At 41.5% G+C, this 15,867-nt stretch overlaps 1 protein-coding gene across 13 annotated transcripts in view; it reads left to right on the top strand.

Moving 5' to 3' along the window:
* Window positions 1-15,867, top strand: part of caska (calcium/calmodulin-dependent serine protein kinase a) — a 159,796-nt gene that overhangs the window by 112,113 nt on the left and 31,816 nt on the right. For all 13 annotated transcript variants that reach the window (XM_085435464.1, XM_085435468.1, XM_085435465.1 and 10 more), the window contains 2 exons: window positions 2,384-2,505; window positions 11,723-11,800. In XM_085435464.1, coding sequence (XP_085291590.1) covers window positions 2,384-2,505; window positions 11,723-11,800 — 200 coding nt within the window. The remainder of the gene's footprint in view (window positions 1-2,383; window positions 2,506-11,722; window positions 11,801-15,867) is intronic.

The raw sequence follows: 15,867 nt of genomic DNA, 5'->3' as shown, positions 1-15,867 counted from the left end.
GTACCTGTTTGTTCTCTCTGTGCTGTGCTTTGTAGTAGTTTGTGTAGCCCTGTCACCATAACTGCCTTTGCTATTTGATATGTTGTTTCACATTTAACTGTTAAAAGCAAGTTTGTTGTGGCCATTTTATGCCACCTAAAATAAACGATTAGATGTTGTGTCCTGGAATGGTAGTGCCAGTCCTGCTGTTTATTCTGGCACGATCCCTGAAGTGTAGTTATTTTTATATTACAAACCCACACTTAAACACAGGAGCTGTTATAACAGTTTAGAGGTCATTGCCCGTGTATGAGGAGTGATCACAACCTTACCTGATATCAAATTAGTCTCTTTTTAAAAAATCTTCTTGTGCCCCTCCTCTAAGGCTTGTTCTGTCCCATTGCACATGTATGCATTGTGCGCTGTGTAGTAAATTCAACTTACAGTGGGGCAAAAAAGTATTTAGTCAGCCACCGATTGTGCAAGTTCCCCCACCTAAAATGATGACAGAGGTCAGTAATTTGCACCAGAGGTACACTTCAACTGTGAGAGACAGAATGTGAAAAAAAAATCCATGAATTCACATGGTAGGATTTGTAAAGAATTTATTTGTAAATTAGGGTGGAAAATAAGTATTTGGTCACCTCAAACAAGGAAAATCTCTGGCTCTCACAGACCTGTAACGTCTTCTGTAAGAAGCTTTTCTGTCCCCCACTCGTTACCTGTATGAATGGCACCTGTTTGAACTCATCATCTGTATAAAAGACACCTGTCCACAGCCTCAAACAGTCAGACTCCAAACTCCGCCATGGCCAAGACCAAAGAGCTTTCAAAGGACACCAGGAAAAGTATTGTAGACCTGCACCAGACTGGGAAGAGTGAATCTACAATAGGCAAGCAGCTTGGTGTGAAAAAATCAACTGTGGGAGCAATCATCAGAAAATGGAAGACATACAAGACCACTGATAATCTCCCTCGATCTGGGGCTCCACGCAAGATCTCATCCCGTGGGGTCAAAATGATCATGAGAACGGTGAGCAAAGATCCCAGAACCACACGGGGGGACCTGGTGAATGACCTGCAGAGAGCTGGGACCAAAGTAACAAAGGTCACCATCAGTAACACACTACAACGGCAGGGAATCAAATCCCGCAGTGCCAGACGTGTTCCGCTGCTGAAGCCAGTGCATGTCCAGGCCCGTCTGAAGTTTGCCAGAGAGCACATGGATGATACAGCAGAGGATTGGGAGAATGTCATGTGGTCAGATGAAACCAAAGTAGAACTTTTTGGTATAAACTCAACTCGTCGTGTTTGGAGGAAGAAGAATACTGAGTTGCATCCCAAGAACACCATACCTACTGTGAAGCATGGGGGTGGAAACATCATGCTATGGGGCTGTTTTTCTGCCAAGGGGACAGGACGACTGATCCGTGTTAAGGACAGAATGAATGGGGCCATGTATCGTGAGATTTGGAGCCAAAACCTCCTTCCATCAGTGAGAACTTTGAAGATGAAACGAGGCTGGGTCTTCCAACATGACAATGATCCAAAACACACCGCCCGGGCAACAAAGGAGTGGCTCCGTAAGAAGCATTTGAAAGTCCTGGAGTGGCCTAGCCAGTCTCCAGACCTCAACCCCATAGAAAATCTGTGGCGGGAGTTGAAAGTCCGTGTTGCTCGGCGACAGCCCCAAAACATCACTGCTCTCGAGAAGATCTGCATGGAGGAATGGGCCAAAATACCAGCTACTGTGTGTGCAAACCTGGTAAAGACCTATAGTAAACGTTTGACCTCTGTTATTGCCAACAAAGGTTATGTTACAAAGTATTGAGTTGTATTTTTGTTATTGACCAAATACTTATTTTCCACCCTGATTTACGAATAAATTCTTTACAAATCCTACCATGTGGATTCATGGATTTTTTTTTCACATTCTGTCTCTCACAGTTGAAGTGTACCTCTGGTGCAAATTACTGACCTCTGTCATCATTTTAGGTGGGGGAACTTGCACAATCGGTGGCTGACTAAATACTTTTTTGCCCCACTGTAAGTCTTGTAACTCTGATAAGTAGAAGAAACTAAATTAGATTCTGTTTTTGAAATAGATATTTTCTCTAAATGAGCTGTGCACCTGCCCACTACGATAATCTCACGCTGAGGGACGAGTTCACACAGACAGCCCTGATGATCTTAAAGTAGAGATGTGCTAAATTTAAATCGGCCAAAGTTTTGGTGGCTGAGGAACTGAACTGTAGAACAGTATTGAAAAGAAATGGAGGTCATTATTGTGACAGACCTAATCGAAAGTGCAGCCAGGCTGAATAACTGAGAAACTGTTTTGGCGCTTGAGAGCTGTGCAGATTTGCTGAGTGACTGATGGACTTCTGACGTGCGTGCTTTGCAGGTGCTGTGTCTCAGGTGTTGGACAGTTTAGAGGAGATCCACGCTTTGACGGACTGCAGTGAAAAAGATTTAGATTTCCTCCACAGTGTTTTCCAGGACCAGCATCTACACACACTGCTCGATGTAAGTGTCACACAAGCAAATGAGCGATTGTCAACACTTCACTCTAACAGCTGGAACAGTGGGAGATAGTGTGTTTTATTTTTGTTGTTGTATTTTTCCATTAATAGTTTTTTTTTTTTTTTTTTAAATATTATTTATAAAAAATGAAACTTTAATATCATTTTCTGGTATTTGGTTTACAGTTGACTGTGCGTCGTTAACTGTAAGGATGGGAGTTTTGTGCAGATCGCACAGTGATGTGTGAACTGCGTGAACTGAGCCTAAGCTAAAAATAGACATTGAGAACTAGCTCTGTTCCAGGTCATTGTCACTCAGATGATTATTCCAAAAGCATGCACAAATGTTAGATGTATAGCCAGATGTCCATTTTATTTCAGTTGCATCCCCTTATTTTAAAGAGTCCACTGTGGTTGCCTTTCATAGCCTACAAATCCAACGTTAGGCTGTTGCAGTGCACGGAAACTTCTGCACCCATTCTATCGCACATGAAGCTTGATCTAAAGATGTATTAATAACCCTGTAAATGTCAAAGGAGCTTGCAAAGAAAAGCGTCTGGACTTCTTTAAGTTGCTTGAAGACGTTTCACCTCTCATCCGAGAAGCTTCTTCAGTTCTAAGGTCAAATGGTGGAGAGTCCCAGATATAAACCTAGTGGGAGTGTCCCCCCACAGAGGGACAAAAGGACCCCCTGATGATCCTCTAATCGCCTGAGCCAAGGTGTGAAACTGGGTGTGGGTCCCAATCAGCCAGGGTTTTGGGTGAGTTCATTGTGAAACTTGGCCCCACCTTATCATGCGAATTCCTGAGGTCAGATGGCCCAGGATGTGAGTGGGCGTTCAGGCGTCTGGGAAGGGATCTCAAAACTGGATTATAGATGGCAGAGAGTTGGTGTCATAAACCAACCAATCCGTAAATCGCGGATGAGAGGTGAAACGTCTTCAAGCAACTTAAAGAAGTCCGGACGCTTTTCTTTGCAAGCTCCTTTGACTACGATGACCTGGATGACTGAGAACCTTCACAGACAACCCTGTAAATGTGTTTTTCGATACTTCAGTAAATATGTGGACCTGTTTTTGTTTTTCTTCTTTACTTGCATTGTACTTGCTGTAATTTTACTGGCTGACAGAAATTCATTGTTCTATCCTTTCATCTCCACTTTAAACAGCTGTCAAGCAGAAACATTAGGGATTATTCCACTTAGTGCTTTTAAGGAATCTTAGGTTTACAAGAAATCCTTTAATACACTGCTCAAAAAAGAATTCAGGAACACTTTGAAAACACATCACATAGGGCTGCTCGATTATGGCAAAAATGATAATCACGATTATTTTCACTGAAATTGAGATCTCGATTATTTGACGATATTTATTTAACAATAACAATGTGTTGAATAATGGCTTTAAAGATTGTCAAAAAATAATACTGATAACAGTGCAAATGTTTGCAATATAAAAAATAAATTAAAAATGTAAACATCTATGTTTAGTGAACTTTGCAGTGTTGCTCTGTGGTGCAGCACGACACCGTAGCAAAGTTTACACACGTCTGACTCCACGAACCCATAATGTTTCCAACCACTGAAGGTTTTTTTTTACCTCTCTTTTCAACCAACGGCAGTCACTCTCCTCTCCAAATAACTTCTGCTTAGCTTTCCGAGCTTCCCTCGGGTCCTCTTAATTGTTGTGACGCGTGTTCGAAATGCAGAGAGGTGCGCTCGATTTGCCACACGGAGCAGCGCGAGAGTAAAGCACGAGGCAGGGAGGTGCTAATAATCGGCTCAGTCATTTTTAATGATCATTGAAAGCCCAGATCGTAATTTAGATTAAAATTTGATTAATTGAGCAGCCCTAACATCACATGTAAAGTACAGTGTGTTAATACACAGAAACTGTTGATAAGCCCAGCTGCTCCTATGAAATCGTCACTTAATACTACAGCTCTGTTTTACTGTGAAACAATTTCCACAGCCTCTTCTTACAGGTGTTGTTAACAAAGACCTTTTTAAAAATATGTGTTTCTTACTTCTACATAATCATGTGTTATAAACTTTATTACCTCTTTATTCTGCTGCTCGTCTGTGAGTTTGGTTTGGACAGAGCAGCCACTCTTTCTGCAGCGAGGGGATTTGGAAGCAGCCTCACGCATGAATATTAAAGCCTTTTTCTGCTCATTTCCAGCTCTGCATTTTTTTTAACTTTGGCCTCTGATAGTGAAGTTTTGCATTATTCATAGTTCAATTTAATGTTTTAGGGTTGAACAGCAGGTGCGTGCAGCATCTGTGGTCAGGGACAGTACTGTATTATAAAAGGGATAGGTCCTCTCTGTGATATCATACACAGGTTAGTGTAGAAAAAAAGTGTGTGAAATGGATCATTTAGAGCAGACAGAAGCCTGAGCTTTTGACGTACAGCCATAACTTGTACAGCTATGGCTTTCAAACTTTACATGTTTAATATAGGCATGAACTTTTGTAACAATAAATAAAAGACAGAAAATAAGGAAAAGCCTAACAGGTCCACTGTAAACATGCTTTGGGTTTTAGGAAAGCATTTAGTGCCCCCATTCCACTACTGTGATGTACCTCACAACCAGTGTTTTTGGAGGGGGCACAATGTCTTTGTGGAAATAACCCCTTAATAAGATTCAGTCATTGCTTGTGATATAAGGCATAAATAGCATCTTTCCACACACGGGGATGCTCTTTCCTCTGGAGGCATTATGAAAAGGTCATGTTGTTTTTTAAGATGTGTCCTTAACACAGCAGCAGCAGCAGCAGCTCGCTTGGACTTGACAAATGGTCCGGTTGCTGCTTGTTTCCGTGACTCAGGGATGTTGACAGAAACATCTGAGTCGTAGGTGACAGCAGCAGACCGTGACCTACAACTGGTGCGCCACATTCAAACCGTATTGGGTCACAAAATCGCAGCACAGGGGCCAGACCACATTTAAGATTTAGTTGGACTCCGAGCACATCATTTTGCCTTTGAGGCAGCTGTGCTTTCTCTTCCTTTGATCCACTTTGTTTAGTCTGATTTCTGCGCTGTAGTTTGTTAAACTGAAAAAGCCGGTGTGAGCGGTGTTTTTATAGTAAATGAGGCACATCATTAAGTGAAAGATAATTACAATGAATATGAGCAAATGCCAGTTAATGTGCTCTGTGTTGAGATTTAGCTCAGCTACTTTAATACACATATTTCTGCATTTAAAACAAATTGGTTAAAATCAATGGGAGAATTTAACTTAGGATTTGACTCAAAGTAGGATTGATTGGTCAGCTCTCAGGACTGTTTTGGCCAATTATGTGTTTAGTTATTTTCGCTCTAAAGTACAAGTGTGGACAAATCTTTAGATACACTTCATCATTTAAAAGACAAACTCTTGTAACTAATGGTATCCCCTTAATATTTTTCCATATTTAGCATGGACACCAAAGATGGTACCCTTAATTTAATATCTTCCGGAGAACCATTGAACTTTTATGGGGATTTCCTTCCACTTTGGAGCTAAAAGAGGCCACCCAAACACATGAGATATCAGTGGAAAGCCCAGGATGTCCTCTATTTAGTACATCAGGACTTAGTAGGATAGCTCAAATAAGTCAAAAGATATAGACCAAAACCAAATGTCCACAGTGTGACATAAATGTATAGGCTGGTTCTCGGGAGAATATTTTGTAGGACCACCTTTTGCAGCAACTGCCCAAGCTGTCTCAGCTTTGAAGGCCAGCGTCTCCAAGCTCCAGTTTTCAGAGTAGGCATGGTGTTCTTTAATTTTTTCCTTCTGTAAACACAGAGCTCATCTGAAAGGTCAAAGGCTCCAGTTTCATCTCATCTGACAAAAGGACATCCTCCCAGAAGCTTTTGGGCTCATCAGCATGCATTTTGGTGCATTCCTGTTTTTGATGTTCATTAGTGTTCAAAATTAAACAGATGGTGTGATCAGAACACACTGGTTCGTTGGTTTTGGATGATTTCGTTGCTCTTGTTCAATCATCCAGACCATGCTTCTGATCAACCTGGTCTTGCATTTCCTCTTGAGTCCCAGGAGGTTGACCACAGTCTCATTAACCTTCTAATTTGCAATACTATTGTCAACTTTGGTCACAAGAACATGAAGCTGCTTGGAGATTGTCTTATGGCCTTTGTCTTTAACATTGCTATCTATAGAACTCCTCAACCAGCTCTCTCCTTTGCTTTCTCTCATCCATGTTCACTGTACACAATGATATCAAACTACAGTTGCATGTTTTTGCCTACAAATAGGCCGTACAGCAGCATTTGTTTTGATAATTGTACTCTATTACATCCCAAAGATAATACAGGTATATATTTGATAACTGCTTTTAACTGAACCATTTTTCAGGAGAAATGAAGCATTGTTTCAATGACAAATGACAAATTTGTCCACATCTTTGAATATACAGTTTCCAGTCAACAGTGCCAAGCCCTTTTACAAACACTCTGTGTTGTAAGCAGCTCAAATACAATAACATGAAACAGTCAAACATGCATCTCTCCTGTTCACCCCCACTTTCACACCCCAGCCCTGCTCTGAGGAGGGGGAGTCAGGAAAGGACAGAGCATCACAGGCCAGCCTCGGTCATTGAAAATAAACAATGGCTGGTATTGTCAGGCCTCAGTGCCATTCACAGCAAGCGCACCCTTCATCACTGTATGCGCGGCTCAAAGTCGCCTGCACATCGAGGGAATACACAAAATCCTGAAGACGGTGAACGGATGGAGCCTCCTGGCTTACAAAACTCATGTCTGTGTGTTTGCGATCTATTGGCTGTGTTTTTGTGACACTACACTTTCTGTCTTTTGGGTGAGTTTGTTGTCTTCCGTTTTTTTTCCCTTCATCTGATGTGTTAGCACAAAGAGTTTTGTCAAGACATGCCTCAAGCTAATTCGAAGTCAACCCGACATCCCCCAGTGTGTGTTTCTGGTGTTTGACATGTATAATGAGGCATTTTAGTCGAGTGCATTTGTATTTGTATTTGTATTTTTTCTTTTTTCCTCGTGTATCCGAAACTCCTCAGGCTTTCGAGCTAATGGAGGCGAGGAAAAAGAAGTTACCCTCAAGGAACTGATGTCTGCATTTACTTGTCACTAATAAGAAATGAGGAAATCGCACTGTTTCTCATCATAAAATAAGAGCCGTCGCTTGTTTGTCGTGGCTGTTGCCACATGCACACGCCGTCACGAGATCATGATCGAATGTGTGCCTGTGTGTGACAGCTGTAACAGTGAAATCTGCATCTGTGCACATATCTTTGAGTGTCTCGTTGGTTGGTTTGTCTTTTGTTACCCTTAATTCAGACTTCGGTCTTTGCTACACTTTTATGTAAAACTCCATCAGAGGTCAGCTCACGATTGCTTAACACTCAACAAAACCAGAAAGATGTTGAAAGCATGAGGACATGAGCGCAGTAAATATGCGTAAATGCTCAGTGGCTGCGGACGGCGTGTGGCACAGCACGCACTCGTGGTGCCAACCGCCATTCAGGTTTCCTGAGGAGTGTGCTGTTTGTCTTTTGAGGAGTTTGTTCAAAAAGAATTGGATACAAATGCACTCTTGAGATGTGTGCGTGCAATCTGTGTAGGTTTCTTTTGGGGCTTTTTTTTTTCCTGGCGATGTCAGGTTGTCACAGCGGTACAGGCATTGGAACTCTACCTAATGTTGTAATCAGCATCTTCCTCCCCAGTATACTGCTATTGACTCACAGTCCCTCCTCTCCTACGTCTCTCTTCCTTTGTCTGCCAGCCCTCATTCCAGTTTAGAGGACTGATGTCCATGTGTGGATGAACCATTAGAAACTTACAGGAATGTACCAGATGTGTCTTACAACTCATTCCTTGCAATAGCTGATGTTTTCTCGTTTCCCCCTACAGCTCTATAATGGAAAGAAGTCACTGTTCCCTTATCCAGAACTAAAATTAACACTGCATTCCAGATTTGTGTGTCATTACTGAGCCTCACCAACGCTACAAATAAAGGCTGTTCTTTATTAATATGTATGTGGAAACATTGTTACCCTGTGCAAAAAAGTGCATATGTAAAATTGGATTTATGAATCATGCACACCAGCCTGTTGTGCCTACCCAGGCTTTTCTTAACCACCTGAACCAACAGGTTTGTGCATTCAGTCTACATACCATCTGCATATTTCCACACTTCTATTTCTCTATATAAAAAAAAAAAATTAACCTGGAGGTGAAGCGGAAACAGTGATGATAATGTTGTAAGAGAGAAGGCTGCACCGCTGAGACAGGAAGGCAGGAGAAAGTCAGACTGAAGAGACTGAAACAATTAAGTGGATGCCAGAAGAAGCACAGCTTTGTGTTCCCACTGGAGCCATGGCATTTGAAACCAAAAAATAAGGCAAGGCTCTGGTTGAAACAAAGCAGATCTCAATGTTGTTTCCCCTGAGAAATACTCACTGTGGCTCAAGTGAAAAAGCCAAAAGTTCGAGCTTCATGCTGCTCTAAGTGCTCCAATTCAGACTGGCTCTATATCATCATCTCAGGTGCAGAGCTCTGGCTGTAAACATGTAAGCCCCGCCCACCTGTTAAAATCTTTAGTCTACCTGGGATGGCCAATCAGAATCAAGCTTGCTTAAGGGAAGAGGAAGGGAGCTAAAATGGATCATTTCAAACAGAGGATGAACTGATGGGCTGCACTAACACCTGGAATTAGGTAAAAAAAAAAAGAGGATTATTTCAAGCTGTGAGTCATGCAAAGCTACTCTAGTAAAGGCCATGTTAAAATATGGAGTTGAAATGAGCATAATGGGCTCAATTTAAATACAATTAGAACACCAGCCAAAGAACACCTGCATGTCTTCCTGTAAATTATTCAGAGGGAAATTAGGATTGTCATTGTTTAAAAAATATTTTTTTTAGAAATATATATATATATATATATATATATATATATATATATATATATATATATATATATATATATATATTTTGGGGCTTTTTTTGTGATCGTGAACCAGAAAATAAGAATCTGGGGCAGCCGAGTATTTAGTCGCACAACTTCAAACTTCAGTTTTGGGCATGTGTAGCACCACAGACGACTTCTGTTTGTGCATTTCACCCCCTCCACGAAGGCACGCTTTTCTTAAGACAGCTGCAGACACTTTTGATTCAAACTAGAAGCAAAGTGAATGTCTCAGTGCAGTGAAACAGCAGCTACATGTACTTGGTGTACAAAATGCAAAAAGATTTTTTAGGTTAATGTTTATCATTGTGCGCTGCATGATGTCGTCTGCTGTCGTGTTTGTAAGAGGGAGAACAGAGCAGCGTTGAGTCTAGGGCTGGTACAAACACAGTTTGTCTGTGACTCTGTGTCTGCCTCCGAGAGTGCTTTTCTTTGTACACATTATGCAGCCCGCTCATGCACTGCAGAGCAGGTTAAATGAAAACTACAAGTTGCTCCTCAAACATCACATTGTTGTTGCTTTGTATATGATTAGAGCTGCTTTCCACAGCTGTGGTTGTCTGTGTCTTTTGTTCCAAAAAGCCACCCTCTGCTTTGATTTGAGCTTCAGCTGCTGCTTTTGTTTGGACTGTGTCCAGGGCCACTTTTCTATCCAGACATGCAGTCTCGTTAATAAACATCGGCGATGCAGAGCAGTGCTGTTTATTAGTCACAGGATTTTTATAAGCTTGTGTCTGTTGTCTTTCAGTCAGAGTGATGAGGAAACAAGGTTGTGGCGGTTTTAGGACGGGGGGGGCAAACTGTAAAAGTGGCATCAGCACTCAAGCTTACGCTTTTTCATAGAAACTGCTTTAAGTTTAAGTGTTACATCAATTTTAATTTTGTGTGCACTTGATGCAGCCAAAGAGAGAGATGTGGTTGTTGTTGCTGCTGAAACCTTGTGAATTTCTACTCATAAAACTTGGAAAGGTGTACTAGTTGAGCAGTTTTGTGCACATACGCACATTGACCGTGTTCTGATAAACATTAAGGCTCTAACCATTTTCTGGGTTTAAATATAATGTATATAATGTGTTTAATATAATATATAAAAGGGAAAAACAGCCTGAAGAGCAGAGTAAGGTGTTGGGCCACCGCCTACTGTCAGAATGTCTTTGTGCTCTTGGTTATTAGTGAATGAAACATCAATGTTCCTAAAACATCCCCCTCATTCAGTGGTTTGTTGAAGGAGCTGAGAGCAAATCTAACGGTCAGAGGATGGAAGTGGTTGAATGGTTCTAAGGTGCCACACATTATTTTGCAAATGTGTGCTGTTCTTGTGGATTTCGCCTCTGTCAGTGCGCCCCGGGGCAGCTGTGGCTACACTGTAGCTGCCATCACCAGTGTGTGAATGTGTGTGTGGATGACTGAATGTAGTGTAAAGCGCTTTGGGGTCCTCAGGGACTAAGTAAAGCGCTATACAAATACAGGCCATTTACTGTTTGGCTTAGCCTTGGCCACAGAAGACATTATTCAAAATACATTTATCCATTCTTATTTGGTCTTTGAAGAGTTTTTCTTTTTTGTTGTCGTAGTGTTTTTTTTGTTTTGTTTTTTATTAATATAGTTTTCTCTCCATATCTTATGTGTCTCTATACACTGATCAGGCATAACATTGACAGGTGACGTGAATAACACTGATTATCTCTTCATCATGGCACCTGTTAGTGGTTGCGTTATGTTAAGGATTCTCTTGTCCTCAAAGTTGATGTGTTGGATGCAGGAAGAATGGGCAGGCGCAAGGATGCGAGCACGTGTGGGACACGGGCCAAATTGTGATAGCTGGACAACTGGGTCAGAGAATCTTAAAAAGTGCAGATCTTGTGGGGTGTTCCCAGTCTGCAGTGATCAGTGATTAAAAAGTGGCCCACGCGGTCCGATCCAACAGATGAGCTACTGTAGCGCAAATTGCCAAAAAAGGTAATGCTGGGATTTTTGTTGTGGTTGTTGCTCTTTGTTGGGGTTTTTTGTAACTCGTATATGTATATTAGAACTCAACCGTGAAAATAAAGTGGAAGCATGTACACATTCCCACATTTTCAAATGTGTTCAATAAAGCGATATTGATGTAGCATCAGGAAGTTACTATGTGAATGTTGCAGCCATGAACAGCTTTGTCTGATATAGCAAATATGTAGAAGACGTGTCGTTGGTCGTGTTGACCTCAGTGAAAACTCATTTCTGGTCACAGTCTCGCTGTCCAGCTCATTGTCCTTGTGCTTTTTATCTTTCAGCTCTACGATAAGATCAACACCAAGTCATCCCCACAGATCCGAAACCCCCCCAGTGATGCCGTGCAGAGAGCCAAAGAGGTGAGAAAACGTGCATTATTTTCCTCCCACGCTTACATTCTTCACATCAACACTTGCATTCATGCGATGTGTGTGATGAATTTAATACCTCGTATGGATGACACACTTACTGCTTTTCTCTTGTTCACCACACACTTCTGTTTCTGCTCAGGCTGCATTAATCCTCTTGCTCACTAAAACTCTCAACTCTTCACTGCCATCGATCGCTCTGCTCACCTTTAAAGAAGCTGCTGTTTGTTTGTGGGTCTTGGCACAACCAGGGGTCCTTAAAGTGTGTCTGGGGTGGCCTTAACAAAATTGAAAATAATTCCCTATGATTTTCTTGTTGCTGTTATTCTAATAAGACATTAAGCACTAGAGTCTATGGAGTCGTATTTGTACTTGAGGTTCTGTTTCATTAAGGTCTGTTTATTTAAAAAAAAAAAAAAAAAAAGAGAGGGGAAAAAAAGCACCTTCTGTTCTGTGAAGGAGAGGAACGAGGTACAAAAATACAGTATATTTTCCCCCCTTTGTTTACATGTGATTACATATGTGACACCTGCACTGATAGCCCCTGTCGTCTTCACAGTTATCCCTTAAATATCGGCTCTTCACGGAGTGCAGCTGTGTGGTGGGGCGACTTGGTGCTGTACTTAGTGTCTCTCCTTCAGGAAAAATCTCTCTCATACTACCAAACAAGAGCCTAACCACCAGCACCCTAGTGCATGACAGAAAAGACAGAATGAGCCACTGAAGGAGCTTTCACATCCAGCTGATAGTCGCTCATAGAAGGGCCCATGAGGTTGCCATTCCCCTGGTAGAAAGTGCTTGCACACCCTGAGGCAACAAGAGATCTTTGGTACTGTAAACTATAAAGATGGCCTCCACAGAACGAATGGAAAAGCCTCTGTTTAGATAAAGCTTTACATTTGGCTAGTAAAACAGAAGAATATTGCCTGGTATGTGTGGAGCATGGTGACAGACCTCATGATGGAGGCACTGAAGACTAAAGTCTAATAAATGTTGTCCACCTGAGATGCAGTGCTTAGACGAAAGACTTTAGAAGCCACCATAGGGCCAGATAAGCAACCAGGCACAGCTCAATATGTGTTCGGTTAACTAAGCCATCTTCCACCCCACCGTCCAGGTCCAGTTACTATCCATAGCAAGGCACAGGGATGTGGGTAGTCACTGATTTGACCCTTGTAGAGGCTGGCTCTAAAACAAAATCCGGGAACAGGGCCGCGTGTATTTTTACAATTGTTAAGGGTAGGAAGAAAACCCTGAAAACCAGTGGAGTATGCCACTCCACCTGCAGCTTCACCACTGTGTGGCAAAACAGAGAAAACAGATATGTTGTCTTTCCCAGCACTTCCTACACAAATGTCACCCGTCTTCCTCAGGGTTGAACGCTAGAGCTGGTGACAAAACACATTTTCTTTGGGTTCAGTCAGCATTCTGCTAGTGTTGTAGACCCCAGACAGGCAGGGCATCCCTCATGCTGTTTCTTCTCATGTAAAGAGAAATAGTATTGAATAGAAGATCTCTTCATTTGCTTCAATTTGATAATAATAATAACTTTATTTATAAAGCGCTTTCAAACAAAGTGCAGAATATACCAAAATATTGAGCATGTCCATCCAAATAAGAATGGATACTACTGCATGGAAGACTTGAAATGAATGCTTCACAGGCAGCCTATGCCCCATCTGAAGAGCAGTGGCTAACTTCAGCACTGTCAGCTAAGCAAACTTCATATTTGTTAGAGGTTTTCTGAGGAATGATTGTGATGACAGCAGGATATATGCTGGCAGGGTTTCATATATGTCATCTGCCTTAAAGGGGTGAATATACGTGTTTTAAGATAGGAAACCCAGTGTTCCTTCTGATTGGCTACCAAACAAAATGTTTAAACAACAGGTGAGTGGGCTGTGTTTTTGGATTTCATGCAAAGCAAAGAGTAGAAAAACTGTCTGACACCAAGTGTTTAGAGCAATCTGAGCTGTTGGCTCACATAGATTAATTATACATACACTGACCTCATTATTTGAAACCTTGACCTTGTTTAAAATGAACATCGACCATTGGAGCATTATTTGATGGAAAATAAGTGAAAGCATAATAGGAGGAGCATAATAGCTTCCTTAAAGCTGCTAAGTGTAAATTTGATTCTGTTTGACCTGCAATCAAATCAGTCTGACAGTGAATTATACTTGATACAAGGGTGTAATGGCAGTCCAGCCATAAACACCCACAGCATCAACTTTACACGTTGATAGCTTAGTTGCAGATCTTACATTCTTAAATTTAGCAGCGGTGTGCTTTCACACTTTTCTGACTATTATTAAGCAACACTGGCTCGTCTTATGTCGTCAGCGACATTTCTCTTGTAAAATTAAAGTAAGTATTTTTTTTATCAGCAGCAGCAAGTGACAGGAGAGTTATCTGTTATAGATGCCAGTGCTGTACTCTCTTATTGCTGGAAGATGAACCTGCAGACACAGTGTAGATAATACTATAAAATCTATTCAAATAAATAAATAAATAAATGCATGCTAATATGTAGAGCATACATAGCAAAACTTGCATAGGTGGCCTGTAGCTGGTTACTGTAATGCTGAACCTTTGGTCATCAGATTGCCCCAATCAGAGTAAATAACAGTATATTATTAGTGACAGTATAGAATATCTGTGAAACCACTGAAAAGGTATCTTAGCCTATTAACACTAGCTAGCTAGTCAATGGCACCATGCTACCGTTTTCGCTTATTGACTACATATAAAAGATTGATATGCCCACTATGACATCATCCACCGGTTTCTGGTCTCTACAAGTTGCATCCATAAATTGTGTGGGTGCTACACATGGATGCAGATACCTGCTAATCAGTGCTAAATAACATATAGACACAGTACAATAATGTCACTTACCTAATCTGGAACATATGTGTACCACACAGCAACCCATATTATTTGTCATAGTTCACTTAAAAATAAACATTGTTGAGAGGCACAGTATAGTAACTAACAATTGTGGATGTGAAGAGGAGAGCAATCTGCTACATTGGTCTATGTTACCACATCAGCCAGTCGTCCCTTAATTTAAGCCTGAACAATATCCAAATGGAGAAGTTTAAAGTTAGGTAGTTATTTTATTTTGTTGGCTTATTTGGGGCATGGGGTCTATGGTGATTGCTTTTGCAGCCATCCTCTAGTGGGATTAGAGTAATTCCATTTTCTCAGTGAGCTGCTGTCATTGATGACACATTACCTAATCTGAAGTGTGAATGTGTTCCAACAAGATGCCAGTAGTGGCAGCATTATTGTGCAATAGTAAATCTCTACCTGCTGCTATACCTGGAATGTTGGACCTTGGGTTGAGCTTTTTAACCAGCTACTTGAAGCCCTGCGTTTTCGCTGCGTAACCACATGAGTTATTTCCAGCCACTGTTTCCTCTTCCTGTCTTATGGCGTGCAGCTAGCAATGCTTGGTTAAATCATTTACTTTTGATTTGCACATATTTTCTAGTATTTGGGTTTGAAGGAAGTTGGTTTGGAAACATATTTGACAATGCTTTATCTTCTGCTTTGAGTTTGTGTGGGAGCCCCATCAAAAACCTGTCCATTATGCTAGCTGTGTCCAAGTTTGTTTGTTTGTTTTTTAATTCATACCGCACCCCCACTGCAATTGCTCTGCGTCTCGGCTCAAACTCCACTGAGCTCGTGTGTGTTGTTAGCCCAGGCCCCGCCTTAAGAACACACTGGCCTGTGTGTTTTTAAAAAGAGACCTACAGCGTCTGTATTTGACCTTCCTCATTACACTCTGCTACATGAGGCATAGACACAAAAACACTAACAATGATGGGTTTGTTAATGCTCTTAGTCTGGTTTTTCTTATAATAGTCTCCAGCATCTGACGGTGACTATGATGAGCTGACAAACATGCAGTTAGTCTGGCCTCACCATCAAGCAGGATGCAGAGAGAAGCTGCTGCTTAACAAGAAGGCTGAAAGAACAGGGAGCATGTGAGAGGAAAGAGTGGGACTGTGGTGTGCATTGTGAGTAGTTTTCTGAACAGCCATGCATGC

Source organism: Copadichromis virginalis, linkage group LG16, assembly GCF_057382275.1.
Source record: "Copadichromis virginalis isolate Kocher_CV1m ecotype Utaka linkage group LG16, C_Virginalis_male_GT1.1, whole genome shotgun sequence".
NCBI classification, from domain to species: Eukaryota; Metazoa; Chordata; class Actinopteri; order Cichliformes; family Cichlidae; genus Copadichromis; species Copadichromis virginalis.
Note: the sequence above shows the minus strand (reverse complement) of the source record. Positions and strands in the feature narration are given on the sequence as shown.